This window comes from Dromiciops gliroides, chromosome 1 (assembly GCF_019393635.1).
Source record: "Dromiciops gliroides isolate mDroGli1 chromosome 1, mDroGli1.pri, whole genome shotgun sequence".
Lineage (NCBI taxonomy): Eukaryota > Metazoa > Chordata > Mammalia > Microbiotheria > Microbiotheriidae > Dromiciops > Dromiciops gliroides.
The window spans coordinates 385,921,469-385,937,936 of record NC_057861.1 but is presented as its reverse complement, the minus strand read 5'-3'; the positions used below and the strand labels follow the sequence as shown (position 1 = coordinate 385,937,936).

The 16,468-nt window shown below is 38.4% G+C and overlaps 1 protein-coding gene across 1 annotated transcript in view; it reads right to left on the bottom strand.

Annotated features, from left to right (window-relative positions):
• Nucleotides 1-16,468, bottom strand: part of PHLPP1 (PH domain and leucine rich repeat protein phosphatase 1) — a 295,223-nt gene that overhangs the window by 149,976 nt on the left and 128,779 nt on the right. Inside the window, exon 2 of the mRNA XM_043975799.1 lies at nt 2,899-3,095. Within this exon, the coding sequence (XP_043831734.1) occupies nt 2,899-3,095 (197 nt within the window). The remainder of the gene's footprint in view (nt 1-2,898; nt 3,096-16,468) is intronic.

Below are 16,468 nucleotides of genomic sequence, written 5' to 3'. Positions count from 1 at the left end.
TGGAAAATAATAAAATACTTTTATTTAAAATTAAAAAAAAAAGAAAACCAGACAAAGTTAATAAAAAGGAAAAAGTAACAAATATTTTTGAAAAGTCAAACATCTATGGATGTCTTAGGGGAGAAACTGAGAATGCTCTAACAAAAATTTAATTTATACTGAATAAATGTTTATCACCTTAAAAAAAAAACAGGTATTGTTAACAATTTACCAACAGTTTAACAGTTTATTAAGACTCACCAAGTACCTTTCAGTGGTCAAGGTAGACAAAATGATGCACAGATGACCAGGGAGAATGACAAACTCACAATATTACCTCCTAGTACAGATGGCTTAACAGAATAGTAAGCTATCCCAAGCCATGGTTTTGGAGTTTTGAGGGTTGGTTTGGGTTTTTTGTTTTTTTTTTGGGGGGGGGGGGTGGAAAAGGAGTAGGAAAAGCCATACCCTCTCATTTTAGGCTTCAGTCGAAAGTAGAGTTAAAAGGGAAATGGAAAACCAATTTTGAAAAACTACAGGCAAAAAGTGAAGTGTGTCCCCCCTCCTCCTCAACTCAGATAACTGCCTTTTAAAAGACTAAGATTTAATCACTTCCAAAGCTTACCTAGAACAGGTCTTACAAGGTATGCCTGAGAAAAAGGAAGTTATTAACTCCCAGTTCATTCAATTATGGAAGACCACAAAATAGTAAGCCCTAGCATATGCCAGGACTGAGAACTTGCATCTCTCCAATGTAGTCAACAAAAATAATTAATCGTGGTCTATGCTGGCATCTAATTTAAGGAGAAGAGAAAATTTGACATTTTTTTTTAACCTGGCAGGATATCAAACACAAAATTTAAACTTTTACTATCAAGTTGTTTCTACTAATATTTATAATTAGGTTCACAAAAATTTATCCAAAGAGCAAGTGACCTGATTCCTAGATTAGTATCACTCAAAAACCTTCAGATGCATGAATGTAAATTGAGGCAGGTGGGTGAGTGGAGAGGGTGGTTTCAAGAGTAGGGATACAAACTGGTCTAAGAAAAGCAAATCTGCTTTTGAAGCTGTGTGAATGAACTTGGTTAGGATCATGAACCAGGGTTTTTGTTTTTTTTTAAAGCACTTTATACATAGCAACTCGCTGAAAATAATTAATCTCAATTATGTGAAGTTGTCAAGTAAGATATATTTTAGATGGTATAAAATGAGGGAAAATGACTTTTTTTTTAATTTTCTCTTGCTGCAGAAAAGACAGGCAAAAGAGCCTCTGTGCATTCTACTCCTCCTAAATCAGTGTCTAGGGATCAGATATTTTGCCAACTGAAAAACGATTACTTTTAATAACATTTGATTTCCTTATTTTCCTTCTTCCCAACTTTCCTTACAGACATACACCAAAGAGAAAGCACCAAATGAAATCTCTTACTTAATGCCTTTCCCACTCTATTATAAACAATCCATCTTAACCTCTTAACCTGCCCATCAGCACATAGTCAAATTACTTTAAATCTCCCATCATTTAAACATAAAAATAAATTTATATTTAATCCAATCAAGATTTTTAAAGACCTAGGCTGGGAATACAAAGACAGAAATAAAAAAAAGTCCCTGCCTTTAAGGAGCTTATTTTCTACAGGAGGGATATAATATGTACAGAGATAAGGGATTAACAGGTAATGTGAGAAGGTAAAGAACAAGAACACTGGAGTACAGTAAAGGAGGTTTAGGGAGAATGAGGTCTGCATTCCAGCCAGAGAATGCCAGGTTAAGAAGGAGGTATTTTATTCTAAAAGGAGCCACAGAATGTTTTTGAGCATAGAAATAACGTGGTTAGTCCCCGTGCGTGAGAAAGATGATTTTGACAGCAATACAGAGAATGGATGGTTAAGAAGAGAGTAAGGACAAGAAGATGCATTAGGAAGCTATCATCATAGTAGAGGTGAGAGCTGATATGGGTTGGTGGGTAGGAGAATAGTTAGCTCATCAACTATTTATTAAGCATTTATTTAGTGATGACTATGTGCAGATATCCAGGATAAATTGGAAATCATCTTAGATGGAAGGCACTAAGATTGAGGACTGGAAAAGGCTGGGTACAGAAGGAGAGACTTGAGTGGAAACGTTAAGGAAGCCAGAGAAGCCTGGAGGCAGAGGGATGAGGAAAGAGAACTAGGGACAGCCAATGAACGTGCCTAGGAGGGTGTCTTGTTGGAGGAACAGCATGAGGACAGTGTCAATGGCTGGCAGGGCATACCCTGGAGAGGAGTAAGGTATAAGAAGACTAGCACAGTCCAAGTTATGAGAGATTATAATAGCCAAACAGAAGGTTTTATATTGGATCCTAGGGATAACAGGAAGTCTTTGGAGTTTACTGGACAGGGGAGTAACAAGTCAGACTTGTATTTTATTAAGATCAACTTAACAACTGGGTGGAGGATTGGAGGGGGAGAGCCCTGAGGCAGGCCGACTCACCAGCAGGCTAATGCATCAATTGAGGCAGGAACTGATAAAGGCCTGCACTAGAGTGGTGGCAGTGTCAGAGGAGAGATGCTGTAAAGGTGTAGGCAAAGCAAGGTGGCATGGTGGATAAAGCACCAGGCCAGGAATTAGGAAAAACTGAGTTCAAATCAATGAAATACTAGTCAATTTTTTTTGGACATTTTTTTTAGCTTTAGTTCATTTGTCTAAAAAACCACACCAAAGCAGCCAAATGATTCTCCTGTGAGCTAGTTAGCCTCAATCACAGACCTTCTTAATACAACGAAGCTGGTCAAACAATCCTGCAATGGCACACTACTGGTCACAAAAGGGATCAAGATGGAATAACAAATTCATCACCACTCTTTGGAACATGGTTCAAAAGCACAATCTTTGTATACTACATTATGAATTATTTTAAAAAATACAACTTACTTTTCCACCAATCAGTGGTAGGACATGCATCTTTCCAGTCAAGCTGTCTTTCACAGATGATACAATCAGGCATGTTCCACACAGGATAACTTGGCGTCTTGTCCATCGGTTTACAGGTAACTGCATTTTCCCTTTTCGCACATTGTACATTCCTGAGAGCTGAATCCGTTCAGAGCTACCGGTGCTATGGGGCTTTCCTGAAACAAAAGAAAATATTTTAGCCTAAAAGATTTTATCTTTTTTAATTCCTCTGCATAGCAGACAAGTTACCTGATGATTAAAAAAAAACACTGGAGAAATCAAGGCATTCTATGATTGAAAGAATTTGAACAAGACTGGAGTCTTGCTGTTCACATAAGGGCCCTGATAGTTGCTTTACAAGCACATTCTAAAAATTTTATTTTTAATTCAGGTAAAAAAAATTTTAAAAACCTCTTTCTTAAACCTCTGAGGAAAAAAATCTTATTTTTCTTTCATTTTTTTCCCTTTTATACCCCTCCAAGCCAAAACTAAGTTTAGTAAGAAATGCCTTTAAGAATTCGAATCAACAACTAAAGGTAAAAATAAAAAGTTGCAAGTCCTGGGAGGAAGTATGGTTCACTGGAAAGATGACTGGATTTTAAAGCCAAAAGGCTCAGGCTTCAAATCCTGGATCAACAATGTACTTATCTGACCCTGGACAAATTACTTAACCTTTTTGTTCCTCAGTCTCTTCACTTGTAAAATGTAGGTGTTATAATAAATGACTCCAAAGTGCTTTCTATTCTGAAATGTATAATTTAAGTTCCCATGTTACTTGGGACTGGGAAATCGACTTCCAACTATAAGAATGAGAATAACATTCAACATCAGGCATTTATCTGTAACTGGACAGTGTTAATGACATTAGGAAATGATTCTTCCCCTTCTATGCACATCTTGCAGATCCATGACTAATATGCGAAAAAAATGCCTAAAAGCCAACACTGCGGTGGGGGCAGCAACAACTACTCTTATGCTACTAGAACATCACTTAGAGGCTCCTCAGGGTTGGTAATACTACCATTCTAGACTTTCCTTTTACATGCACATGTGTCCTGCACGTGCACGCGCACATGAAAATTAATTTGGCCTAACTCCATTTAGGCAAGTCTCATGACTGGAACAGAAGGATTGCTGTAATTTATATGACACAATAGTCAAGTTGTATCAACAAATGAAAAAGTACTTCCTCACTTCTAGGCACGGCTATATACTACCAAGAGCACTGATGTCATGTGCAGAAATAAATTTGAAGGGGACAGAAAAAGTCTAGAATCAAGCTAAAACTAGAAATAGATCTGGAGCACATTTAACAAAATAAAATAATAGTAACTGACATTAATATACACTTAGTCAACATTAATATATGTTTCTTGTCACACCAAGCAACACTAAAATGGGGGTAATAACAGTACCTACCTTCCAGGGTTATTGTGAGGATCAAACAAGATAATTGTAAAGTGCTTGATGCAGTGTTTACCACAAAGTAAGCATACTATATAAAAGCTAGCCATTGCTATTATTATTATCATTATTATGATTTCAAGAGAAAGGAAAAAAGCCAAAGAGAAAATAAGTAAACAGTATGGAGATGGGTAGCTAAGTCAGTCTTGAGTTTATTCATATATTTCCATGACCACAGATTACTGATCTAGTCTTTAAAATGGACTACTCATTAACTCAAGGCAACACCTGGGATTTGGTGGATTTACAGAAAGACATCTTACCCAATCTTAAGGCCTCCAAAGGGGCAAAGCAGTTCTAAGGCTGGCTTATAAGTAAGTCTGGGTTTATCTTACATTTTAATTCCTGAGAATCCAAACCCTAATCATGACTTTCGGTCCTGCCTTGCATTCTTTTTGTTGTCCCTCCTTTAGTGACTGAGGTCAGACCTGGTGCCCAACACTGAGCTGAAACAACTGGTCCACAAGGATGGGGGTGGTGCATAGGCAATGTATGTATGCCTGGGCATTCACCCAGGTACCTCCTCTTCCAAGTCAGACTTCCTTATTCTATTACATAAGCATCTTGATTTTCTTTTCCCTTCTTGCCAGCTCTTGGAACCCTTGGTTCAAAGAGGCATCTCTCATCATCCTCTACTCTAAAAAATATTGGCATCAACATATTCCATGCTTGCCAGATTAAAGCTGGGGCTGTTATGATAACTTTCATTTCAGAAAGGATATTCCAAACCCTCCAGGTTGGTAGCATTTCTTATATGATCCCAGGAGGAGACAGATGGCAGAGCAAAAACTGAGGTGGGGCAGAGACTGAGATATGACCTCAGCACAGGGAAATAAAAACACATTACACTGAAACTCAATTGGCAGGTGGTGGGCAGAGAACCTGATCCTGTCACAACCTGTTCAGGGACGGCCAGACTGAAAGGATGAAGGTGCGCTCAAAAAGCTGTGGCAATTCAATTTTTACACAGCGACTAATATACTCAAATGTCAAGCCAAGCTCTCTGTGCCTTGTGCAGCCAGACCTCAAAACCTCGCACTAGCAAACTTCTATTCATCAAAGAGAAAGTTAATTGGTTTAAAAAAAAAAAAAAAAGGTTGCAGAGATTCAGTCCCTAAAAAGGAAACAAAAATCATGTTTCCTTTTTATATAGTGGCATAATTGTTTTGTTTTGATTTTGTGGCTACAAACTTTTAAAGGCAATGGTCTTTTGGTTTTGCCTGAAAAATTCTGAGAAAATTTTCTAGAAACATGGACTACTAGGTAGTTACCCTACCTTTCAGGAGCTGCAGATACCTATTTTCTCTTCCTCTATAGTAAAAATCTGCTAGTTGGGCCAAGCCTCCAAAAATGTGATTGTTCGATTTTTTTTTAAGTGAGGCAATGGGGGTTAAGTGACTTGCCCAGGGTCACACAGCTAGTAAGTGTTAAGTGTCTGAGGCCGGATTTGAACTCAGGTACTCCTGACTCCAGGGCCGGTGGTGGTCACTTAGCCCCCGTTGCCGAGAGAGAGAGAGAGAGAGAGAGAGAGAGAGAGAGAGAGAGAGAGAAAGAGAACAGTATATAGGAAAATAAGAAAGTGGCTGGATATCTGAATCCCTACTCATTAATCTCAGGAAAAAACTGGAGATGAGTGACTAAAAGGCAAAACAAAGCCAGTTTTCCACTGGGGTTGGAGTCATAGGCAAGAGGCTTTTCCTCAGATTTATGTCTGTATATATGCACATGTGTGTACATATGTGTGCTTGTATTATACAGGGTCTCTCAAAAGTCTTGGCACTTTAATAAGATTAAAATTCACTATGACTTTTGAGCCATCCAACATAATACACACATACACACCCACATGCATGCCTAAATACATATACAAACACACCAACCCTCCGAATCCAAGGAGACAGACTGAAGGAAAACTTGAGAGAATTAAAGAATGCGACAGACTCAAAAGAGCACATTTTCTCTTCATCCTCAATATTCATACTCAAAATGAGCAGAAAATCACAGTTTAAAAGTAAACTCCTTTATCTTATAATTGAAAGGCAGTGTGGTTTGGTAGACAGAAAGCTTACTTTGGAGTGAGAAGTCTGGAATTCAAAAAGTCCACCCTTTAACCCACCCTGGCTGGGTTAGTCTGGCCAAATCCCTTAACTTCTCATGGTTCTCGGGCAGCTCTTGGATTTGTCAATTGCAGAAGCAAAATTAAACTGCTTTGATAGAGGGAGTTCCCACATTGAGAGTCCCTCACTCCAATGAATTAATTCCTGAGAATACAAACACACAAACACACAACACAATAACAATACCCTTCCTGGGGGACATAAGAGCAAAAAGCTAGGGCTCCCTACTGCCCATTCTATGGTGTCTTTGAAGCAATAACCTCAGGTAAAGATAAAGTGAGATGGCTCCTAGGTCAAACTTGACCCAATTATATTTGTTCCTTAAACTCTCAGAAGTTGATTTGATTTGAGATTCCTATGATCAGGCATTAAGTTGGGGGGAGGGAGGGAGAGAAAGCCTATTTTATTTAATCATACAAATGGAATCACAGTCTAGGCCCTTTCTATAACCTATCTAAAAACAATAGGGAAAAGGTTCATTTACCTTATAACTAGGCAAATGCTCTCAACAAGTGGGTGGCTATGATTCTTAGACAATAAAATACCATTTCCTCCATGCTGCTTGTGTAAATCAACACGGATAACATTCAAGGGCTCACCCAGCCACTCCCCCACCATTAGGATGGTGATAGTCTGTAGCTTATTGAGGTACCTAGATGGCCCCTTGTATAGAGAGCTGGGCTTTTAGTCAGTAAGACCCAAGTTCAAATCCAGCCTCAGCTGTGTGACCTTAGGCAAGTCATTAAAAAAAACAAAAACAAAAACCTCTGCTTGCCTCAGTTTCCTCAAATGTAAAATGGGGGTGATATAGCACGTACTTCACAAGTAGGTATTGTGAGGATCAAATGAGATAATAATGTTTGTAAAATGCTTAGCACAACACCTGACACAAGCAGGCATATAAATACTTACTGCTTTCCCTTCTTTTTCCTCTTCCCTTTCCCCTTCCCTATGGAGGGGGATCAGCAGTAAACATACAACAAGTACTTCTTATAATGAATTATACTTCTGTCCAACTGAATCATACCCTTCTCCAACAGCCTGTATTGGCCTATGGACATTTTGCTTCATCTTAATATTTTAACTAGCAAAAAACCAGAAACACACACATACACATATACACACACACCCCAATAAGAATGTCCTGAGTACCTCTGTATCTATAATGTGCTCAGTACTACTGGGAGTAAAAAATGTGTAAGATATGGTCTGCTACCACCTGTGTGATTTTGGACAAATAACTGGGTTTTAATTCAATTCAAGAGTTATTAATCAATGGTTATTTCAGCATTTAATAAGCACCTAATGCCTGCAAGACACTGTGAGGTACCTGGAATAGGTGGTTTCTAAGGTCCAACCTAATTATTAATGAGTAAAGTTCTTACAACGTAACTGAGGAAATAAGGACAACCCGTGAAATCAGTAACAAGTCAATAAACAATAACTTAACAGAAAATGTGGGACAAAGTACAGAAAGTCTTGGTAAATGGAGAGATCATGAGAATTCTCATGGAAGATGAAGGCTTCATTAAAGCAAGATCTGCTGCCCTGACTGAGCCTGGAGGTATGGTCAGAATAGGTACTGAGGAGAAGGAAAGAGGCAGACAGGCAGACAAGTACGGTAAGAAAAGGAGGGTGAGAGCATGAATACAGGGAAAAAGGCAAAAATTAATCAGGAAGAGAAAATTTCCTACTTGCTATCTCTGATAAAAATTGGCCTGATATTAAATGAGGCTACTGACTAACATGAGGTAGTTCAACTAAAATAATAGAAAGTCTCAAAGTCAGAAGTTTGGGGCCCTGACATATGAATTTCCTCATCTGTCAAGTGAGATCATTGGACCAGATGACTTCTCAAGCCCCTTCCCATTCTGAAATTCTATGCTTAACTGTTCTCTAGATATTGATTATCCATGCTCACCTTGTTGTTTAACAGCAAAAATGATGCTGACAATTCACATTTCACACCAATAATAAAATAAAATTTATCTGACACTTATACTGACCTTACAATTTCATCCATTTAGTATCAGAAGTCAAAGCTAAAGCAACACTGTCCTATGCTAACATTTGGATGTTTCTTAGGTGGTATTCCCAAATACTTCTATACAACTGAGTACCTGATTTATTCAGAACTGGTGTAAGAGAAGGTTTACATAAGGCATGTTACCTGTTAACTAAAACTTTCCCCTTTAAGTGTTAAGACTTAAAAAAAAAAATTTCAACCACATTTTTCAAAAATCTCTCTAAAGTATTACAACACACTTCCCTTCCTAGGTGAAAGGAGTATAAAGACAACAAAGAGCATTCCTTTGTGACTCAGAGTTATCGTTACCAACATTATTGTACACTATTGGGTAACACAGCAATACCCTTAAGGGATACTGAGGTGTGCCCCAATACCAAGAGACTCCACAGAGCTCAACTCTTGTAATTCTGGCTTTTTATTCATTCAACAAATATGTATTAAGCACCTACTAAGTAAGTAAAAGGCACAGTGCTCAGGGTTCTGGAGTATGGGTTTCTCTTCCCCTTACAGTCAACTGCTATTAAAAAGTGCTTTTTAGAGCTATTACCTACCTTTATATCAGTCTATATATCTATACTGGTATCAGTATAAATTTGTTTCTTTTAATCTGCCATCTCATCTAGCAGGTAATTATAAGCCAATGGACATAAGGGTGGATTAGATCAGAGTAAAATGTTTGGGCTTTGTGACAAGTATTTCTCTCTGTTAATGGGCTGCTTCCTATTCATTACCAGGTTTGTGTCCTAGATAGACTGAAAAGAGGACATTGGCTTTTACAGCCATCCCTTCCTTTACCATGCTTAGCAGACAGGACATTTTTCACAAATTGAGGTTGTACAGGTGCCAATGTCCCACACACAGCACATGCTCACATCGTGTCTCTGAGTCACATTGTGGTCATTCTCACCACATTTCAAACTTTTTCATTATTGTTACATCTGTTCTGGTGATCTGTGATTGGTGACCTTTGATGTTAGTATTGTCATTGTTTTGGACAATTTGTTTTGGACAAACTACATCCACATAAGATGGTGAAAATAACTCAGTAAATGTTGCATGTGTTCTGACTGTTCACTGACCCGCCATTCCCCCATCTCTCTCCCTCTCCCTCTCCTCAGGCCTCCCTATTCCCAGACGTAAAATGATGTTGAAATGAGGACAATTAATAACCTTACAATGAATGGCCCTTAAATGTACAAGTGTCGATCTATACAGCAAACTTCATTGTTGGCTTATTTTAAGAAACTGCCACAGCCACCCCAACCTTCAGCAACCTGGACCACCCTTATCAGTCGGCCTCCAACAACATCGAGGACAAATCCTCCACCACCAAAAAAACCAGGAATAGCTAAAGGCTCAGGTGATGACCAGCAATTTTTAGCAATGAAATATTTTTAAATTGTACTGTGTGCATTTATTTTAGACATAATACTACTGCACACATAGACTATAGTATAGTATAAACATAACTTTTATATGCACCAGGAAACCAAAAAATTCATGTGACTCACTTTATTGTGGTATTTACTTTATTGAGTCTGGAACTAAACCCACAATTTCTCCAAGGTATAACTGTTGAAGTGTTGTTTTGAAAGGATAACTCATGAATTTACTAACTTTTTTTTAAGTGAGGCAACTGGGGTTAAGTGACTTGCCCAGGGTCACACAGATAGTAAGTGTTAAGTGTCTGAGGCCGGATTTGAACTCAGGTACTCCTGAATCCAGGGCTGGTGCTCTTTCCACTGCGCCGCCTAGCTGCCCCTACTAATTGTTTTTGCTGATCAGGGGCAACCAAAATTCAATCTTTAGCCTTATCAAAGAAAAGTACTTTGTAAACCTTAAAAGCAATAGTTCTGTTACCGCTAGATTGGGTTCTTGAAAACATTCCTCTTTCAAAGAATTACTTGCCCAGACAATCCAGTCAAAATTTAAGTAAAAGTTTTAATTATTTGGCACACAGAGGCATGGCTGGGAGAAGAAGCCTAGGCTTCAACTTCCGGGGAGGTACAGGTTTATGGCATGTTCCTTAGACAAACAGCACATACAGGCATGGCTGGGAGAAGAAGCCTAACTTCAACTCCCAGAACAAAGGAGAGAGATCACAATTTTATAGAGGCGAGAAAGGGGGGGGGGGGAGGGGGGGGGAGAGAGACCTAAGACTGAAAAGTTACAGCAATTTGAAAATGGTGATGTTAGCTACTTGGATATATGAATAATAAAAAATCCACATTTCTAACTTGAAATTATTGTCACTACCTGGTCCTAATCGCACAGCAAATATGACTGACTCCAAACTAAACTCATGCTGTAAATTCAAGGAGCTCAGCTTCAGGGTGGCTGCTTTATTATCTGTTTGACCAACCACTACCTGATTAATCAACTACTTTACTTGTCCAAGGAAAGAGTCATCTCTAACTGACCCCAGAAAACTGATCAACTGCATCTCTCCATGGTCAGTGTCCCCCTCAGTGACAGAGCATCCCTAACTGGACTCAGGCCTACCAGGCTGCTGCTACATAATGTAACACTAACAAACATGACACTAATCTCTTTTTACAAGAGCAAACCTTTTGTATTTGTCTGTGTGCGCACATTTTGCAAGCAAAATATACATTTCACAGAAAACGAATCCTTTTTGGAACAGCATTCTTAAATGCTGTTTTATTAAGACACTGAGGCATATACCCAATCATGCTATTTTTGATAGTGTTAAAAAAATAAAATAAAACCAGCAGCAAGAGACCTATGGAAGATGCCAGTATACATATGGATATGCTCTTTAAAATCTGAAAAACAAACTTATCTATGAAATAATAATAAGATCTCAATAGTTTATTTTTCACTAATGTGGAATTTTAGACAGAGGCAGGTAGAGGCTTAGTTCTATAAAGAAAGGGATAAGTAAATGAAAAGGGTGAACAATAATAGAATAAATATTTGCATAAAATTTTATTTTCAAATATTTTATATCTTTTAACTGCAATATAAACCCAAGGATGGACACCGATTAGGCTAAAAGACACAGAAATGGAAGACAGTATCATGTGTGAGGGAAGACAAGAGGCAAAATGGATAGAGCACCAGGCCTGGGGTCAGAAAGACTCATGTTCCTGAGTTCAAATCTGGCCTCAGACACTTACTAGCTGTGTGACCCTGCGCAAGTCACTTCACCCCATTTCCCTTAATCTACTGTACTGTAAAAGGAAAGAAAAACAATTATCATCTTGACCCCTAAAAAGAAAGAGAAGGATATGAGATGGTACCTGACCTCATTTCTTTGCAAAGGTATGGAACTATTGGTATGGAACACAATATATGTCAGACCTTTTTGCAAAATGGTAGGTTTGTTGAACTGCCCCAGCCCCTGACATTATTTGTTATAATACATTTCTTTCAGGGAGGGGGAAGATTGAGAGATTCAATGGGAAATGTAGATGATGTAAAAACAAAAGATAATCAATTAAAATTTATGAGATTGGAAACCAATTGAGATGAGATCTAAATGAGAGCAGAGGAAATGGAGACAATTAGTACACTCAGTTTTTTCTAGTTTAGTTGTAAAAATGAGGACAAATACACAAAGGTGCCTTGAGTTGAGCCAAGTCAACAATGATTTATAAAGCATTTACCATGTGCCAGGATCTATGCCAAGCACTGGGGATGCATACAAAGAAAGGCCAAGTAGTCCCTGCTTTCAAATGGCTCACAGTCTAACAGGGCAGACAGCATGCACATAAGATATGTACAGTATAAACTGGAAGAGATGGTAGGGTCTAGAGCAGGGCTTCTCACACTTTTTCCATTCACGACCCCTTTTCACCCAAGCATGCCCGGGTACATAGGCATATAAAATAGACATATATAACCTTTTACTCTTACCAAATTTTTGTGACCCTCCCCCCCACATTCAGTTATGCAACCCCATATGAGTTTGTGACCAACAGTTTAAGAAGCTTTGGTCTAAAGAAGGATTTTTTTAAATATGAAGGGAAGGAAGAAGTAGAAAGGTAAAAATTGAAGATTAAATAGAAGGAATAATGGAGGAAGCAATCTGCTAGAGAAGATCAGAGAAGATGAGATCAAGGTTAAAAGTAGTGGAGTTCACCCTGGAGATAAGAGTAAAGGAGAAAATGTGGGATGAATTCTGAGACATAGGGCAGGGGGAAATAGGCTTCTCAGATTTATTCCCGAGAGGGAGGTATAGTATGGGAGGCTTGAATAAAGAAAACAGTAACAATAACAGATGTAGTAAGGAGACATAATTAGGGAGGAGTATAAGGATTATCCTGCAGAAGTGAGGGCTCAACTGAGATTAGATAACATTTGTAGTGGACCCAGTTAGATTTGTTGGAGATTTTCTAGAGCTCCATTCAGCTACACATGGAGTAGAAACAGGAGCAGAGAAAGTACAGTCAGTTCTGCTGTAAAGCTTGTTTTGAAAACACAAATTTGTTCCAGTATGATTGATATATTAGGGAACAATTTAAGGATAACAAAAATTTTGTGTTTATATGCGATCTGGTCCACAAGAAACATGAAGAAAACAGCACTCCACAATAACTCACAAGCTGCAACCCTTCCAACACTTACTTCCACAAGCAAACTTCAAGTCTTTTCATGGTAAAGTGTCATCTGGATGTGTGGATTGAGGAGGGCTGATTCACCCCTACTTCCACCCTAACCTTTCCCCAGTTGCCAAGGCCCCAGGCACTGTGGGTACCAGGGCAAAAAACTAGCATTAGCCCCCTACTATTTACTATAGTATCAATTTATATCTTAACCATTTAACCTGTATAAAACTGTGCCACCATTTTTATTAGGTTCCTATTTTTTTTTTTAATGTCACTTAAGTTTTTTAGTGTGCCTCTAACCTCATTTTCCCATATGTCCTGTGTTCTTAATTGAGTGATTTTCCATAGCAGGATGATTTTTAGGAACTCATGTCATGATGTAGCATAACTGACTTATATAGTGGAAGAAACCAGTGTGAGGGTGTGGCCAGACATTAGCATCAACAAGAGAAGGGGATCATGGGATTCAAGGGTAGGGAACAGTGTAGAGTTGAAGTGGTTAAATATATAAGGTAGAGATTGGGAAGAGAAGAAAATAGAGTAGAGCATCGGTAATGGTTTGGAAGAATACTGGTTATGACCTAAAAAAGTAAATTTTAAGTGTTTTAATGTATAAATGGAACACTAATGGGTAATGAAGAAATCTAAGGAAGCCAACCCTGTGTGTACCTGAGGTAAAATGGAGGAGTAGATCATGGGAGTTGAGGACACGAAGAAATTGGAAGATGCAAGTGTTTGAAGGGGGCATTAAATGTATTAAGTCCTCTGTTGTAAAAGCAGGAATTCAGATGGAGAAGAATCCTATGAGTCAGGTACTGGACACCCTGAGAAAGATGGGAGAATGGCCTGGGGTCTGGTTGGTAACACCACTAGGATCTGGATCAGTAGCTGGAAATACAATGGCACTTTACCAAAAATATTTTATAATTCACTTTTCAATAATTCCCATCATTCTGTCCTCAAGCTGATGAGGTTTTTATCATGTAGTAGAAGAGTCACGAACAATAACAAAAAAGAAACTGGATACTGGATGTAGAAAGCAAATTCTAGAACTCTAGCTGAAGTATGAAAGCATGCATGCATGATGGTACCAAAAAGTTGAGTCAGAATGTCTTCACTTAATTCCAGGAATGTACAAATATTTTGCTTATTACATAAAAGGTTAACTGAGGAATATGCCATTTCCCTGGAAATGAAAATGACTAGGAAAGAAAATAATCAAACCTCTCCCACAGCTGATAAATCCTCTCCAACTTAGATAAATAAAACTCCCAAACAGAAATCTTTATATCCTTCTAGCCACCTCCAAAGGTAGAAAGATTCTGTTAAAATTATTTGCAGTTTCAGGAGGCAATACTAGAATCAAGGCCAATTCAGTAACAAGATCTAATGGCCACAATGCTGAACTGGCATCCAAGAGAAATCTGTTGAAATTGACTATCAGTCATCTTGATGGGAAGCACCAAGAGATTTAAGACTACCTGATTTTCAACTAATAGAAAATAACAAGTCTTAAAACTATCTGGGCCCAATTAGATTAAATCAAATGTTCAATAAATACAGTTTTTTAATCAACAGTGATTTGCAGCTCCCAAACTACCTTGGTTTCTTCTAAGGAAGAAAAACCCTCATACTAATACCAGGGCGTCATCCTTGTGCTTCAGTCACAAGTGATATAGTCTGGAGTAGTTTGCAAGAGCTAAGCTGAGACAATAGAAGGAGAGAGAAGCTAGTTTCTTCCAAGTCAGGTTTTCAGTATTTTTGTTGGGAGAACAGTGAATTCCCAAATCAAGCCCACCCATATTCAAATGTAAACACCAAAACACATTCCAAAACCAATTATTTTCCAATTATCCCCACCAGATCTTCCCTCTAATAGCAAATAAAAGTGGACAGGACTACAATTCCCTATGTATGAGGTATGATGAGCCAACATAGTTCAAACCACAAAAGAGATTCAGCCAAGATACTTGGTACTTATGTAATATTCTGGCTTTTCAATGTCTACACACACATTTTTATTAGATATTGTTCCAATAGATTGGATCCAAAACCAAGTTTTTCCCTCTCTCTTCTGTTTCATAATTCATAGGTAGTCCAACTGGTGACTACAACATTCCCCTGGGAGGTGACTATATTACAGGCCTAGATACAAGGATCTAAACAGAATAATGATGGTGATGATGGTAGTAATGATAACCACAACAATAACAAACAGCATTTATGTAGCACTTTAAGGTGTGTAGAATTTTTTACAAATATCTCATTTGAGCCTCATTACCCTGAAAGGTTGGTGCTATTATTATTATCCTCGTTTTACAAAAGAGGAAACTGACGCAGGTGAGGCAACTTAAGTTATCTACAGACAAATCTGATTTCAGGGTCTTCCTGCCTCCAAGTCTAGAGCTCCATACAATGAGCCACCTAGCAGCCTGCCAATGTGATAACAAGGACAAGCATGCAGTAGGTACATCAAGAAATGCTTCACAGAATCAAGGATATGGAACTAGAAGGGACATCAGAAGCCATGTAATACAACCCCCTCATTCTGGAGATCAGGAAACTGAGGCTGGAAGAAGCCAAGAACTTCCTGAAGGTCACACAGGTAAATAAGTATCAGAAGTGGGATTTTAATTCATATCCTTGGACTCTAGTCAATGTTCTTTCTATTATACCTCAGTCTCCTTACTTTTGAAATAGAATTACTACCTTCAGGAAAGAACATTGCAACTAAACTATTCTTCCCAAAGAGCTCTCTGGGGAAGGATTCCATAATCTCCCTCAACAGACACATTCCTGAATATGTTTCCACAAGAATTCTAGAACATCTCCCACATCATCTTTGGAAAACCCACAATAATACAGGCAACACCAGGCCTGTCCATTAAAATCTTATAAAAGCCTAAGAGACCCGGACAGCCAGACCTAGGAAATAGAGAGCTAAACTGAGAGTCAGAAAGGGGAGGGTTCAAATTTAACCTCTGGTACCCACCAGCTGTGTGACCATGTTCAAATCGCTTAACCTTATTGAGCGTCAATTTCCTCATCCATAAAATGGTATAACAAAAGCTGCAGTGCCTACTGCACAGGTTTGTTGAGAAGTTCAATGAAACAATGCATGTCAAGTACTTTGCAAATTTTAAAGAAGTATATAAACATCTACCATTGTTGCTATTGCTCAAGGTCACAGAGCTTATAAATCAAAACCAAACTGGGAACGGACCCCAGGTCCTCTGACATCAGATTCAGGGTGTTTTATGCCGTACATTTTAGAATCAAAACATACTGGCTGTTAGAGAAATCACCTTGGTGCAGTGGAAGGAGTACAAAACTTTCAAGATAAACCTCATGGTACCTGAGCTATGCCT